This window comes from Rhea pennata, chromosome 5 (genome assembly GCF_028389875.1).
Source record: "Rhea pennata isolate bPtePen1 chromosome 5, bPtePen1.pri, whole genome shotgun sequence".
Taxonomy (NCBI): domain Eukaryota; kingdom Metazoa; phylum Chordata; class Aves; order Rheiformes; family Rheidae; genus Rhea; species Rhea pennata.
In genome coordinates, this window is record NC_084667.1 from 36,971,169 (window position 1) to 36,988,074 (window position 16,906).

The 16,906-nt window shown below is 36.9% G+C and overlaps 1 protein-coding gene across 2 annotated transcripts in view; it reads right to left on the bottom strand.

The window, feature by feature from the left end:
* USH1C (USH1 protein network component harmonin) overlaps positions 1-16,906 on the bottom strand; it is a 52,157-nt gene extending 35,251 nt beyond the window's left edge. Inside the window, exons 1-7 of one of the 2 annotated variants that reach the window (XM_062576158.1) lie at positions 16,853-16,906; positions 12,061-12,130; positions 11,671-11,738; positions 9,666-9,809; positions 9,008-9,146; positions 213-321; positions 86-110 (exon numbers count right to left, since the gene is read on the bottom strand). In XM_062576158.1, coding sequence (XP_062432142.1) covers positions 86-110; positions 213-321; positions 9,008-9,146; positions 9,666-9,809; positions 11,671-11,738; positions 12,061-12,129 — 554 coding nt within the window. In that variant the 5' untranslated portion in view covers position 12,130; positions 16,853-16,906. The remainder of the gene's footprint in view (positions 1-85; positions 111-212; positions 322-9,007; positions 9,147-9,665; positions 9,810-11,670; positions 11,739-12,060; positions 12,131-16,852) is intronic. The other variant, XM_062576159.1, reaches the window with a different exon arrangement.

Genomic DNA, 16,906 nt, shown 5'->3' on the forward strand with positions numbered 1-16,906 from the left:
TTTAGATATTGAAAAGGCTATGTGAAAGTGAATTAATCTGTATTCAAATTAAATACTAACTTGTAAGTACAACGGTTAAATTTACCTTTTGACAGGTATCATGCCAATATCTGGAAAAGAAAAATACTGTGTTAAGTAATACTTTCTACAGATCACTAGTCACCTATTAACAGCAATCTTTAGTGACAGAGGTGATTTTTGATTTTACTTACGTCTTACTTTTATGGACACTACTTTCTTTGTGCGGATGAGATTTATCACTTCCTCATGTGTGCAGGAAGAGATGGAATATCCATTTATACGAACTATTTCATCTCCAACCTCAGAAATAAAATGTAGGAGGAAAAAAATATGTGAATCAATGTAAAAAAAAAAAAAAAAAAAAAATCAATGAAATGATATGATCTGGCAACAAGTTTGCTGAAGAGGTTCAATATATTGAGCCATGAACATCTCTAATTTCAGGTAAAGTCCAGACAAGAATTACCTGTATTTGTTTCAACTTAGTATGCCCCATTGGTGCTGAGTATTAATGGCTAGAATAACAATTTTACAGACATATTTGGATTCAGATCACCCTGGAGTCACTTTCTTTTATTACACTTTGGCACCTTTAAGTTTGCTTTTACCATATGTTCATCTGAAATACCTTTTTCATTCTTTTGATCATTAGGAAACTACACTTGATACAAGTAACTTGCCTGATTCTGAATTCAGAACAATGTGATTGTTTTAATACTCCATTTCAGATACAACATTTTATTAGTTACAGTGATCTCTTACTAGCATAATGAATGCTCATTCTAGGGTTTAATAGCCCAAGTCTTGGTTCTTCTCCATTAGTTAAGAATCTGCAAACTATTGATAAAACTGACAGCTTTTCAAGTGTTTCACAGCCACAAACCATCCTTCCTCCTCCATTTACTATGGTCAGGAAAATGGTACTGCCACTCTATTGCAGCTCCTGGTCTGTGACATTCCTTCTGTAGTATGACATTGGAAAAACAAACAAAACAAAACAAAACCCTACACTTGCGAAAAACGTAGAAACAAGTTCTCACCAGATAGAAAGCAATTCAACCATTTACTCCCAAGCTTACATAGGCTTCTATGTCTGTGATATATATGGGCTCCATGGATGAGAGGGAACGTGGTCAGATACAGAATAAACAAAGAATAAGCACTCTGAACATCAGAGGCAAAACTATGGTTACGCACAAAGTAAATTGAGATGAAGAGATCTTAACTCAGAGCAGCAGGAACTCCGACTTATGCTCCCTACTCCAAAAGTTTCTGGGTCTATACAGAGAGGCATGCCCGCTTTGATTTCAAAGTCCTTCTTCCAAACCTATCTGCCTTTTGTCTCACAAGTGTGGTGTGTAATATACTGAAATAAATAAATAAATAAATAAACAAACCAGAGTTTTCCATACTGGTTTCACCTGCTGTGCAACAAAATATACAGGCTTTCAAGAAACAATGGCTGTCCTCATACAACTCTACTCGGGGGAAAAAAGACAGGTATTACAGAGAACAAACAATACTATATTCTATGGGACAGCACCCATTGTTAGCATATACCACTTAACTCAGAACAATTCAGTATTTTTTCTAAACAAATAGAAAAACACAAACTCATTAACAAAGAAGCAGAAAAAAAAAAGCCAAACCATCCTCTAGCCCCTCTATAGGAAAGTAGTGCACTATGCCGCCAACAGAAGTAAAGTATCTAGATGCAAAAGAACTGTAGAAACAAAGCGACGTGGTACATTCAGTTTACCTCCAAGACTTACTATTAGATTCTGAAAAGACTGGCTATACAAAGAGAGTACATCTGCACCAGCACAGCAAGCATGGAGACCTTTCTCTAGTTGTCTTTCCCAAAGACAACTGTCATGGGAACAGCCCACACACTGACAATCGACTCCCATCTTCAAAAGTAGGGTGGCTCCATGTGAACTGTCCACTCGGAATAGCCTCTTGCCTCTGTTATCTCCCCAAATGTGAGTAGGAATTGATCGGAAGTGCTGGCTGGCACAGATCAAAGCTGCCTCAGGGACCACACTAACTTTTATCAGCAGGCATTCAAATGGCAGTATTCCAAGAATACTCTCTGGCACTGTTCAATTTACCAGTGCAGAACAGCTGCCTTAAAAAGAAATACCAGAACAGCTAACACTTACTTTGTGATAGTATTATTCTGTGACAAAATGGCCATATAGCACCAGAAAGCTTTTATTTTAAAAAGGCATCCTTTTCTCTAATTTAAATCTAAGTTAGGAATTAGATCTGATGTGACAACTAGACTAGAAGTCTCCTGGTTTCTCTGAACTCTGGCTAATGATCAGCTTAAGTAGTTAATATCTCCAACACTGATTCCTTCTCATGCTAACTAGCTCAGTTGAGGTTGCATTTTATCAGCTGCTCAAAATGATATTGAAGAATGTCAGGCCCTTGGCTAGAGCATTAAAAGCAAAGAATTTTCTCTCGTGAATCACTACACGACATGACTGTGTGAAACTACTACATACTCTCTTTCACTAGGCAATGCAAATTAATCCTCTGCACAGAAGGATATATAAATGATTACCAGGAAATGGCTTTAATAAGAAATCATCAGTGATATCCTCTTACACCACTGTACTTTGATCTCCACCCATGGCTGCACCATTCTCCAGTAGCTTTTCTTATGAACTACCCAATACTTACTGCTGTGAACATATACTATGCAAAATGGATCAAAATGCCACTCTGATGGTTGACAGAATGTCTCATTAACACCAACAGAACAAGACTGTATTCTTAATTAATGAAATTTTGTTTGCCCTCTTGCAAATACGACTGTCTGGACTGAAGCTTTCAAGGCAGCGCTGTTCCTAGTTAATGATTGCCTAACATCTTCCATCTAAAGATGCAGTTTTAAGCTGCCAAATTTCAGCTGTTTAGGCTTAAATATTCACAGAATCATGGAATGGCTGAGGCTGTAAGGGACCTCTGGAGATCATCTAGTCCAACTCCCCTGCTGGTATTTGCCTCAGGCTGCTTTTAAGTTTCAGCAAAGTTAAAACAATTCCTTCTGAAGAGCAAAGTTTGGGTGAAATGTGTTTTCATGTTCATTTTATAAAGTACTTATGGTTACTTCATTGAGAGGCTTTATGCTCTCACTTTAAGTTTGGAATAGGTACTTATATCTGTTGATTACTGATTGGTTGATAATTGTGCTTTTAATAATAATTGGTTTAAAAAGCCTACTCTTAGCAAACATCTTCATTAACTAAACACTTTAGGAGGAGAGGGAGGTTAATCATGACATGTTTGGTGGAAGCTTGTTAATATAAAGATTCTGGTTATAATAATTATATTCTGGTGGGACTACTGTTTTATTCAGTTGCTTTGGGACTGCTGGGACACCAGCCACCGGTACTAAAAATCAGTTGTGAATGCTTTCAACTGTTGCTGTGGAAGAGTTGAAAAGTTAGCTCTTCTTGAATGCAGTGGGCAATAGAGTCTTGGGGAGAAACAAAGGGATGAGAAGCATTACTCATTCTTAAATGCTAAATGAGGAAATGCCATTATGCAAAAAATATTACCTACTTACATAACTAAAAATTTGATTGTAGTATTTATACAACGATACAGCAATAAATGGTGTCATCTTTAACACAGTGTTTGTTAAGACTGCACACGTAACTGCCAGTTACCAGATCCTGCAATTCAAATGTTTTTTGATATAACATATCAATATTTTTTTATGGTAAGTCAGAGTCTTCCAGTCTCATTGAGACTTTCCAATTCTACTGTTACTGGAAGGTCAGAAGGTAACACAGAAGGCCAGTCTTTCTTACATTGAGAGTGATTTAGTGTAGCCACACAGACTAAACTATGCAATGCATCCACTGGGAAGCTTTCTATCACACAACTTTGATGGGAGTATCTGTGCATGAAAAGGCAAAAAAAAAAAAAAAAGAAAAAGAAAAAGAAAGAAAAAGAAAAAGGTGGGGGGTGGGGGGGAGGGAGAGAAGTCAGTCTAGCTCATGGAGGTCTATCTACCCTGCACCTTGCTGCCAGTTTCAGGGAGCAGAAGGGTACAGCTAGAGGCTTCTCCTCCAGCACTGAAAGCCTAAATTCACATTGCCACATTCATGTGGGAAGAAGTGGAACCACAAGCAGTGATACCTCAGTGTGGTCTGTGTCTTAAGAGACTGTCACATTAACACAAACTGACAGGTCCACCACTGGAGAAGGGAACAGTAGGACATGCTGTTGACCACTGTTTCTGTTTTTCTTCATATATAATAAACATTATCATGCCTTCCTGCTGTAATCTATTCATATGAAAAGTCTTCCCTGTATTTTCTAGTAAGCATCACACCCTCTGTAACAGTATGCAAAATACTAACATGTCCATTCTACCAGCATACCTCATATATTTCAGTCTCTTCTCCATTGCACTCACAAAGATTATTAACTGACAACACAGAATTGTAAGATTACAAAAGTGAAAAATCCAATGAAGTATGAATTTCCTGAAAGAAACATGCAGAGGCAAAACAGGACTGCTGTCCACTTCCCCAGACCAATGGGACTGCTCCACCTGCTGGACCCCTGAAATTCTCACTCCTGCATGCAATTCTCAGCACTCGCAAAAGCTTAACTCTTCTTTCATCGGTGCCAGTCAGATTTTTAATATGATCAACAACAAGAGCAGAGGCAGGTCTGAAAATACAGTCTGTGGCAGAAACACAGAAGCAGATGAGGAGCAAGCACATGGGGTCTGCAATTTAGTGCTGCACCCCTCACAGTTCTGATTATGGGAGTGACACAGATCCAAGTTGTTCAAAATGCTCTAAGCCACATCCATCCATTCGTACCGGAGACAGCTGTGCCATTGTACTATCCTTCTCCCCCCAAATACACAGTGAAGTAACAGTAAGGTAGCTCCCTGTCCCAAACCCACGGGATAATTTAGTCTAGAACAGTCATGTTGCCTTCCACGCTTTAAGGAAAGTTGTTTTTATGGCTGGGGTTAGTGCTGGCAATATGCTTGTACTGTAAAGAAGCAAAAACAGCTCACACATAAATCAAACTAAGCATAAAGGCTTAACCTCCTGTACAAACCATACAGATTCTCAATCCACTCAGGATTCTGCTGGAACCTGTGGCTATTCTAGGAAATGGTAGAAAAGCAAGTGAACCCTGCTTGACAGGATATTTCAGCACTAAAATGTTTGCAAATCTTGTTCCATTCCCCTCTCTGGGCTCTCTCTAGGTTACTCACTTGCAAAAATACTAGAAGCTTGTGTATAACCATTGTAAAAATAAGTTTAACACAGAACGGGTAATTTATTTTATTCTCCACAAGACTAGGCAGATTCTTGATGAGAACCAAGTTAAGTAAGACCAAAAATAGAAAAGTTTAGTTCAAGATACTTCCTTCACTGTCATCTTGTGAGCTATTCAGGCTATAATGAACCTGGAAGCCTGAGTTTGCATAAACTCTTAAAAAAAAAAAAAAAAAAAAAAAAAAAAGAGAGAGAGAGAGAGCAGCTTAACCTACTGTTATTAACTGCAATGCCATGACACTCAGAATCATCCCAGTTTTACATCTGCAAATGTAGTCTCTTCACACAGTCTTGTCACACAGCTTTTGTATTAGTAGAACTCATGTTGCTCAGCAGATGTCATTACTTGCCAGGGTAGTTATATCTGTTAGTATATTATCTTCCTAACAAGCACACACTTAAATTACAAATGTATCTAACAGCATATTTTATTTTTTCCATGCATATAGGAAATGAGTTTCCCTGCACAAAGAATTTCACTGTTCATCTTTGCTGAGCTTCAGAACAACAATCCAGCACCCTCCACTCATTCCAATGACATTTCTGTCACTCACTGATGATGTACGATTGACAGTGGTCGAGAAATATCTTACCCTAGACTGAAACTACAGGAGGTATCATAGATGTGTAACAAACTGCTCCTGATCAGAGCACTTCAGCTATTTCTCTCTCAAAAGAGTGTCTAGATACTTAAGTAGTAATTGTTTTAATTGCTGCTGCTACTACTTTTGTACTATTATCACTGTATACCAATCTTCTGAATCAGAAGCAGCAAAGAAAAGTCTGCAGGACTGAGAAGAGTACAACAGTAAAAATTTTGACATTACATGTTTCTACTTTCCCTATCTAACAGGGAGTTAATTTATTTTTGCACCTTCTCTTTTAAAAATTACTCTCCCAAGTGAAATCTCCATTATCTATGACTTCTAACGTAAGAAATATTATATTTAGCTTTCTCAGGATATTGAAAGGTTTTAAATAATCACATTACTGTTTCAAACTTCTCATTTTGTATACTTCTACTTTCATCATTCATACCAATCTCAAAGACTTTGTATTCAAAAGAATCCCCAGATGTAAGTATCTGAGAAAGTGGGGTAGGGAGAGAGGGGAAGGAAGTGAAGTATATTTCTGCATGAAAGGACTAAATACTTGCCTTTTAGAGAAATTGTAAAAAGAAGAATCAAAACTACAAGTGCCTCAGTGAAGTTCCATGATTATTCAGTCATTTTAATTTGACTTGGAAACTACTTCAAGGAAAAAAATCATCATGTAAGTGAATTAGAATAAAAAAAACAGGATATAAAACTAATGTTATAATAGAAGACCATTATACCTTTCTCAGACAGCATTTTTCAGCTAGAATATGTGTAGAGATTTAGTTAAATAAAGCAGGTGGATGAAATTTCAGAAGCAGTTGGCTTTACTGTGAGACAGTAATTTAGAACAATGGACTGCCTGTCAATTCTTGTTATTCAGTTCATTTTAGAAAGTGTCCAGTGCCACCTATTATGAAGGCATTTTAAGCTGATCTTTAATACCGCATTTAAAAAAACTGAAGCCAGACAGATTAGCTGCAAATCACCATCTGTTCATATTAATACATATAATCTAACCTTAACAAATTCACAGTCAGACACTATGAGTCTCCCTTTTTTGTTCCTACTTTGTCTTCCAAATGCTAGCGAAGTTCTGTTGTGGTACAGTTTGTACCAACTGGCACAAAAACCTCGTACAATCCTATTTGCTATCAACCACCAATATTCAGAACGATGGCCACAGTCATGGGAAAAAGCTACTGGTGCTTTTTGTTTGCACCCAGGGGAAAAAAATGAATATTGACATCCATACAGCAGCACAACACCCGAGTGTAAACTCGGTATCTATCAATTGTGTCTACATACTGCTCTGAGACAAGCTGACAGAGCAGCAACACAGCAGTAAGATGAATGTACTAGCGAGACAGTTTGAGAGAGCAGCCATTAAATCCTTTATTGCTCAGCCGTATTAATGCCTTCCAGTATTTTCCAGGGAATGTTTTCAAAAGCAATATAAATGACTAATCTTTGTCTTTTTCTCAGTTCTCTTGCAGCGGAGGGAGGTTATAGCTGGAATATCTCACAACCGAGAATATACCTGTTGTCTACACTCCCCACTTCACTGTGTGGAATAGTGCATGACGTACTTAAGTTTCCAAATGCTGGGAAGTTGCGTGAATGTCCTTTTCTGAAGTTTCCCCATCTGCAAACCCCATCCTTAAGAGCAGGCTGCTGACAAACCTGCACATTTGTGCCTATGCCACCCTCTCAGTTTTAACTAAACAAATATTTTGCACTGGTGTATTTCTTTGAACTTTTGGTTTTGTTTCAGGAGTGAGCTTCTAAGAGTATCCAGGGAACAGCTCATGTAGCTCATCTGAGCAGATAGCTGGAAGATGGTACTAATCTGACAGTGATTCTGATTTAATAGATGGGCTATATAGGTATGCATGCATAAGCACAAGTGTATGTACATGCACCCAAAGAGGAACACTTACTTCAACTTTAGAAACATCTCAGAGTGAATTATTCAACTATGGAACTCCCATTGTGACTGCCCAACTTGCGGAATGGGCACTTCTTGATTTCTAACAGCGGTGAGGGGTTACAATGAAGCATGTTTACAGAACACATTAGTTGAATTCAATACTATACTGATTTATGCCAGTCTGGCATGTTTTGGACTAATATGAAATATAATCCTTAAACGCCAGCACTTCCAGCAACTATCCACACCCTACAAATCCGAATTAATCAGACATATCAGTGCTATTGCTTTCTACTGAGAAACACACCAACACTTCACTTGTTCAGCTACACAGGCATAGGAAGAGGCAGGCACTTCCCACAGCAATTGCTCACTTTTCTTTTAGCTAAGGTATACACATAAACAATATACAACACATTTAAAAAAAAACTTTGTTAATGCGCACTACAGATGTACCAACTTAGAAAAAAAGTATTTTTATATATATATTTGCCAACCTTGTTACAGTCATGTACCTAGAATTTAATTATTGAAAAAGAAATTGCATGCAGCTCAAAGGATCTTGTAAAGAGTTAAAACTAGGTTATTGCTTTTATGCACTTCCACAAGATAAACCAAAAAACCCAGTCTATTCACAGAAGTTTAACTAGACATCTCATTACACAAATGGTATCAGTGCAAACTGGAATTAACATTTTTAGTAATTTTGTACTATGTCCTACATTTAATCAGAATTTGGTGCCTTGAAACATTCTTTCATAGGTAGTTAGAAAAGATCTTCTTTTGTTCCATCTGCTTACACTTAATTGTTCTTATGCATGAAGTATAAACATTCCAGAAAGCCCTCTTATCTTCAAAAACTATCATACCCAAACCATGAAAAAAGGTTTATATATCATTATAATTGGTAGAGGAAAGAAAACAAGACAAAACATGAACAATAACTTAATTCACCATTGGTGTTAAAAATAATTACTATGGTATTGACTTGCATATTTTATCAGTTTTATTACAAGAGAAAAAGAGCATGTTAGTCACAGCTATTTGTAAACATTAAAGAATTTTTCTTACTGGATGCATCCCTAACATCATAGTAAAAAGTTTTTTTTTTTTTTTCAGGACAGACACTATTTTCTTACCTGAAGACCAACATTGTCTGCTTGTCCTCCTTTAACTAACTGGGAGATAAAGAGGCCGCAACCAAATTCCACACCACCTCTCACACTTATTCCAAGTCCTTCAGGATGCAAACGATCCAGCCTCACCTCTTTCAGCTTTCTGCAAGATTAGAAGACATTTGGCTGTTCAACTGCAAGATACTTTGTGGCAGTGATGCTTCATAAAAGGCTTATGGATTACTTTTCTATTGTCACATATAGATTTGGGGAAAAAAAAGACTAAGCTGACTGAAGTTTTGATGGATGTTTTTGCTACAACCATTAGGTATTTCCCCCCACCCCCCACAAAGACAGACACCTGCTACTGTTGAGACTGTGTATATTTCTACAAGGCTAGAGCTGTAAGAAAACGTATTACTAAATGCAGGAAAAATGCAAAAAAAGATTGCTTCGGGTGAGGAACACCGTTTTTAGACTCCCATACCCTGCTTCTACTAGATTAATTTCAGGTAGCTCAAAACTGTACTTCTGGCAATTATTGCAAATGTCAAAAAATTGTGCCTAGCTCTATAGAGATGACAGGTATTTTGCTCAGAGTTTATTTGAATAACAAAAATTTCTTCAAAATTTATTGCTTGTATTTATCTGAAATTAGCTATGTTGTTCTGCATTCCCTTACCGTGATCTTTTGGGTGTAAGCTGATCATACTCCACCTGGTGTTTTAATGGGATAAGTGGGCGGATAGCATCAAACAGAGGCAATCTGCTTGGTTCATTGATCACGAGCTTTAAGTCCCCCACAAGCACTGGGAGGTTCATAGACCTACAAAATTACAGCGAGAAAGAAAGCTCAACTAACGAACGTACCAACACAAATTATTAAGTAAGTTGTTCTACACATGGCTGAAATATCTATGTATCCCTTCAACCTACAAAGAAGTTATTTATGTAGCTCTTGGTTAAACCAAAGCAAAATAGCCTTTGAAAAACTAAAATTGCTGAAAGCAAATAGAAACAGTAACCACATCCTTAAAAATAACTGAAGTCTCCTATACCTTACCTTTCTCTTTTAAGGTCATGTACATCACTTTTTATAAAAGACATCTTCAGGATCATTCTCAGAGTCCTCAAAAGAAGATTTATGGAATTGTTCAGAAATAACTTTCCAGACCAGTTATACCTGACTATTGTGTTTCTATTTCCTTGCTAGTTCACAATCCTGCCAAGTGAATCTTGGCTACAAAGTCCTTCCTCTCCTGAATTCAGGAGACTAATTAATTGTTTCCACACAGTAAGAAATCATATGATACTCAGTAGAGAAAAGATCTGTTTTAAGATTTGTTTCAAATCAAAAAAACCCAAAATTTAAGGGCCATTAACCAAGTTAATTATCAAAAAAAAAAAAAAAAAAAAACTACAGAAGTGAAATCATTGAGATTGTTTGTTTTCAGGAGAGCTATGCTCATGAGAGCTTGATGTTGTCAGCACTGAGATACTCAGATCTTTATTGCCCAGCTACAAGTGTGGAACAGCTCTACGTAAGTGGAACTATTCCTCCACAGCATCCAGCTAAGATCATCTGCATTTGTCTACAGCATCTGCTGTTCTCTCTCTTACCATGTAGGTTTCCTGGCATAAAGTATTTTTGAGATATATGTACTGAAAATAAAGATCATGAATGTCTGTTACATGAAACTAGAGGTCAAATACTTTGATTTACAAATGCTATTCTCAGTGAAGCGGATACTAAATGTTAACTCCAATAGCAATTATGCATATTTTTGTCCCTAAAATGCTTTGTAATTAAAGAAAAACTTGATCAACAAATTCTAACGGCAATATTCAAAGTTTTACTCAAAATTTACTGCAGTTCTAGAAATTGAGAAAAAGTTTCTATATGCATTGTTAATTTTGTAACTGCTAGAAGATTTTAAATAATTAAGAGCTACCAACTCAACCTGCTTTCCAAATAACAAGCGTTATGAATGAAGAAGCAATTACACAGACTCGACTGAAATGAAATCAGATATGCACCTGAATACACCCAAAATGATAGCTCAGTACAAACACTGCATAGAAACATCTACATTTCACTCAACTGAGATGCTATTAATTACGATATGAATGGAAACAAGGTCTATGAGAGCCAGTTGTCTGTGATGAGTGGAAAATACACTCTCATATTCTTCAAGAAACAATAGATCAGAAGCTGATCTCACTTGCAGTCACTTAAGTCCTAAGCAACCATAGTTTAAATCAGTTCAGTAAAAGGACTGGTAATTGGCCTATCACCTCACAATTTTTTGATTTATTAAAACATAATGACAAGAAAAGTTGTTAAACGTGCTAGACAGATTCCCAGCCTATTTTTTTCAGCTTTCAGATAAAATAGTTGAAAATAATTCTTAATTTGAATAGTTTACAAAACATCTTTAAAAAGCAAACTCAGAAAATGCCTCTGACCAAAATAAATAAGCATTCTTTGAAAATATTAATGAATTTGAGCAATGCTCTCTTCTTTTTTCTTAAGTATAGCTTTATCTATCACCCCTCTAATAAAGGTACACAAAACTGAAAAGTCATAAAAACAAAGTAACTTTAATATTAGACATAATAACTCTCCCCTTTTTGTTACACTGTAAAAAACTTTGTTAAACACAAATTTTTGATTTTCTAGATCTTACTGGTGGTACATCCGCAGCACATCATAAAGGTAATCCTTCTCGGCTTCATTGTCAATTAGCAGATTAACCTGAAAATCCAAAGACTTTATTGTAATTTTGTTACTAAGTAGCTAAAAATATTGAACATGAAAGGCTTTCACAAAATTCCTAAGCCACAGACCAAGGGTTTCAACAGGGAAAGACTTTATCTTTTTTAAAAAAAAAGATAAAATAAACAAACACACTTTTGCAAGACAGTATTATCTCAAAACACAAAGTTTATAACAAGACTTTCTAAAATTAATATTACAGCAATTAAACAAGACAGTAAATACTGAAGTCACATATTCCGAATGCTAAATTTCCTCTCAGTAGAGCAATATCATTACAGTAATATCACATTTGCCTTACCTGATAATCGCTGTACTGTTGAATAAATGTTTTCAAAAACCTTTTTGGCCATTCATTAATATAGCACATTCTGTCACAAATAAAAACATCACACTGCTATAATTACGATTATGTCCTGTGGCTCCAAACCACTGATTGCAGCATCTTACTTAAACATTATGCAAACTTCTACACTACTGTTCCTCTTTGCTCCAGGTCTGAAGTGATAGAACTTGCTGGTTATTCTTTCCTTCCTTAGTAATGGTACATTTACTTACACCAGTGTCACATTACAATGCCGGTTCTTAGATAATTACAGTAAACTAAAATATCTATCTATCTATCTATCTATATGTATATATAGAAATCCGGTATGAGGAGCTCAATTTATAGTCAGTGGCATCAGTAAGACCCCCACTGATCTTACTTGCAGTAAAAGTTCATATCACAACAATTTCACCTTTAGACAAGCTTAATGTTTAGGAAAACAATTTACATCTGACCTAAAGGGTAATATTACTGTGACATGCAGTCTGAAGACCAATTTGCATACTTAAGTCCCTTCCTTTCTAAATTTGCACCAGTTTGTATTATACTGTAAACTAAATGAATGCTTCATATTCTCTTCAACCCTTTCTGCTCTCTGAAGTCAGCCAGATTTCATGTATAAGTGATCTTCTATTAATTACATTCTGTGAAAGAAAATACTTCCAAAATAATTAGAAGGCTACAAAAATTACATAGAGGAGGGGACTACTTGAATCATACTTGAGATCACTTTACCAATAACTAATTTATTTACAGTGAACTTCAAAACACAAAAGAGAAAGTTTGCCTTAAAAGGAAATAATACATTACATTTGCATTCATAACTGATTGGTTCACCAATATCATAGACAGAAACAATTCAAAGCAATAAATACAAAACTAAATCCAATACTGATTTTCCCCTTCCCCATCAGTAAAAATACTCACGGTATGAATCAGCTTAAGGCCTGTTCTAAGGACTCAAATTCTACTGTTAGCTACAGCTCTGTACAAGCCTACTTAGGCGATTTCACGAAGGGCATCAAATATTTCAGCGCATCTCCCCTATAGAGAAAAGGCCAAAGCCTTCATCTTCTATTTCTTCTGACTTGGAAAGCAACTAGTAACATCACAGTTTTTCCTCTGATGTGCTACCTGGTGAGCACATCTCCTATGCCCCCCAGGGAACAAAGGTCTATGTCTAAATTTCTTCTCACACAACATTCAGCCTTTCTGTGCCATGCGACCACCACACTTGTCACTCTGTACCAGCAACCTGTTCCTTCCTCCAGGCAAGCAACATCCAAGTGACCTCAAATCTATTCAGTACACCACTGCTGGGAAAGTCTTCCTGGGCCTTCTCTCTGATTAGGTCATTCTTCTCTTGCTGCCTCCTATTTCACCAATTATCACTTTACTGTAGCCACCTGCTATCTCTTACCATTTTTCATGAACTCCTTGGGACAGCCTTATTATAGGCATGTACTTTACCTAGACTCATAAGCATCTTCTAAAAGCTGACTCTACAGAAATCTCAAAAGATTGTGCCCTAACGTGCTAAGAAAAAATAAATAAGTAGAAACATGATATAACTTGGACCAGTAAAATATTTTGTGATCTCTCTAGTTTTTGAGAAATGTAGCTTTGGAAGCATGGGATAGATGATTTCATAGCTTGTAAACCCAGGAGAGTCCATTCTACTGATTTTCATTATATTAAACTTCTGTACGAATTTTGTTGATTTGTGCACCAAGCCCATGGCTTCTGGTTGAACTGCACCATCTCTTTTAGTAAGCTATTCAACTGTGATATTCAAACATTGTAAGTGATAGAGAATACAACCCATGTATACTGGATTCCCAGCCTGAGCAGGAGGGATACATCTCACCTATACTTTGCTATCTGTAGGTTAGACATATAGTTTAAAGCATAAGGCTGTGATCCCTTCATAGTCAATGGATGAAGGTAGACACTTCCATTTGATACTTCATCCTGAACAGCTTCAGAAGACAATTCATTGCAACCTTTATCCAAGGTTGGAGAGGAATCCTCCTCCTTCCTATAGAGGAATCCTAAAGTGACAATTTTTGATGAAAATGAATTGAAGTTGTACCCCAAATTAGGACAGATTATTCCCCTACAATATGTAAATTATTAGATTATCTTACACAGAGGCCTGTTAAATTTAGCCTTTTCTTTCCAGAAACATCCCCTCTACGTCAGAGGGCTGTAACACACCATTCGTTTTCATATATACAAAGGTAATTTACATTTATACAAGCACACACACACACAGACTAAACTCCTCTGCAAATGTACGAACTATGATAAAGACACATAGCTATCTTTTTAACAAGCTTAACAGATGGACCTCTCCTAACCTCTGACTTCAGCATAGTGAATTTTTGACGCTCCTTTCTAATTTCTCGGTGTTATTCTTTGGATAATCTGTCTGGACACTGTGTTGGAGTAGTGTTATTATTAATATTACATTGGTACTGCAATAGCAACTTTAAAATGAAGACGCACTCAACATACATTTATCTAAAGAAAAATAGCATCTGAAATTAAAATAGAGACTGCAAGTGACAGAAACTCTTTTGGTTGTAACCGCAGGCCAATCTCAGTAAGTTATGAAGCAGCTCTCCATTACAGGTTTCTTTTACTAGTTGCTGAAGCATCTTGCTAGCAGTTATTGTAAAACACAGAGCTGATTACAGACCTAATCAAGTCTACTAATGTATTTTAATATCTGAGTAATTGTTAAAGACTTCAGATTCAAATGTGTTTTTAAGAAAACTGATAGAGACAGATTCTGTAAGCAAGAAAGAATATGTATAAATGCATATATGGATTTACTGTTTCCTCAGTGGGCCTCAGCACATGCACCATTTAACTTGAAACACAAAACAGTAAACAGCAAACAGCATGACATCTGCTGCCCTTTCTAAAATGCAGCAAAATCTATTAGCTGAAAAATAAATCAGTTCTGAGGAGTCTTGATAAAATTAATAGGTGTCCTGATCATTTAGCATAAGGCATTAGCACTGTTTTTGTAGTCTTTTATAAGAAAGGTCAGAGCTCATGTGATTACATATCTTACAAAGTTGTCTCTTGTAGCAGATGCAGAAATATTATGATAAACAGCTGCATATACTTCCATTAAGAGGTAATGTTATTTAGATAGACACACAATGCATTTTCTTAATATAACTGTATTATATATTCCTTATTTAAGGGATAGTATAGTAGCTGTACAACTTTTGTATAGTTGTTGTGTAACTCTCAATCCTAGAACACATACAAAAAGTTGCTTATGCTCTATTTTCACTAGATATATCACACATTGTTTTGTTTCAATTAATAAGAAATCATCACAAAAATTATACCTACAACAAAAATGTCTGCTAGAGACCTATATTAGGTTATTCAGTAGAATAAAAACTATGAAAAAATGCCAAATTTTCCATGCCAAAAAGTGCTTATTACAGTGATGCACTACCACAACAGTAGCCAATCTGTCAGCTTTCAAAAATTACCATAAAGCTGTATTTGAACTGCCAGGCCTTTCACAAACTATTTGAGACAATAGAAGAACTGGCCAATAAATTTGTGAATAATTTATCTGTCAGGTTGCTGCTTGGTTGATAGGGAGAACTGATTAAAATTACAAAGAAAACGGACAAAAATGGACATGGCAAAAAACTCAGATCCCATGGCTGCGTATTTGCATTGTTTTGACACAGCTAAAGCAAGTACACAAGGTATTAAAATCCTACAGTGACCACTAAAAGCATGCTAATACAATTTAAAGAAAAACACCTGCTCCAATACTGTCTGTCTTAGATAAACTATTTTCATGTAGACATGCATCATATTTACTTTCACCAACAAATGCTGATGTCAAGCTTCCTTGTGTTAGCAGGGTGGGACTAGCATAATTTATGAATTATAGCACAGATGAAAAGGAAGAAGGTTTAAGGTTCAAGATGGTAACCATTTGCCCAGACTTTATAGGTCTGTTGCACAATCCACTGCCCAGTTACACAGTAATAGGTTGCAAGGCAGAAATAATTTCCTAGATACCTGCAGTCATCAGTACATAGTATCCAGGTCCTTAAAGTTTTCTGGACTTCATTTTGTATATAGGTGGTTCTTTGCAGCCGCTTTACTTCATTCTAAAAATTCTTTAGTTATGGGTTTTATTACCCGTTCATGTCTAACTACTATAAAACACAACATTACACTACTGTCTTTTCTGAAACTACCTCAGAGAAACTCCATTCACTAGCAGAGAAAAAAGAAGAAAAATAAGTACTACAGACTCTAGTCTGAGACAGTCATAAACTGCTAAGGCAAAACCATCCCTTAAACGTATACACTTTTTTTCTCCCTTTCACTTCCTTAAAAAGTGCTCTTTCGGCTTATTTTGCTCATGCAGTTATGAGCTCTGCGAGCACCTGCTAGACTGGGTAAAGGACAGCACGACGCGCCAGGCGGACCGAGCCGCTCCATGCATGAAGCGCATTTGCACACGGCTGCACATGCACAAAGGTGTCGCAGGGAAGTTAAGGTAGCTCTGACCGCTCCCGAGCCGCGGCTGCTGCTGCTGCTGCCAGAGCTCCAGATGCGACCTCCCTGCTGCAACAGTGTTTTCCAAGACGATTATATTGGGGTGCATGGGGGGGGAGGAGGAATATTGGGTCAAGCCCTGACAAAAACCTCACGCACGGAGGACTGGTTTTGTCTCTCCCTCCCTTTTTAGAGGCCGCCCCCCCCCCCTTACCTTGTGCCTGAACTCCCGCGCCACCCGCCGCTCCATGGCGCGCGCGGGGCCCGG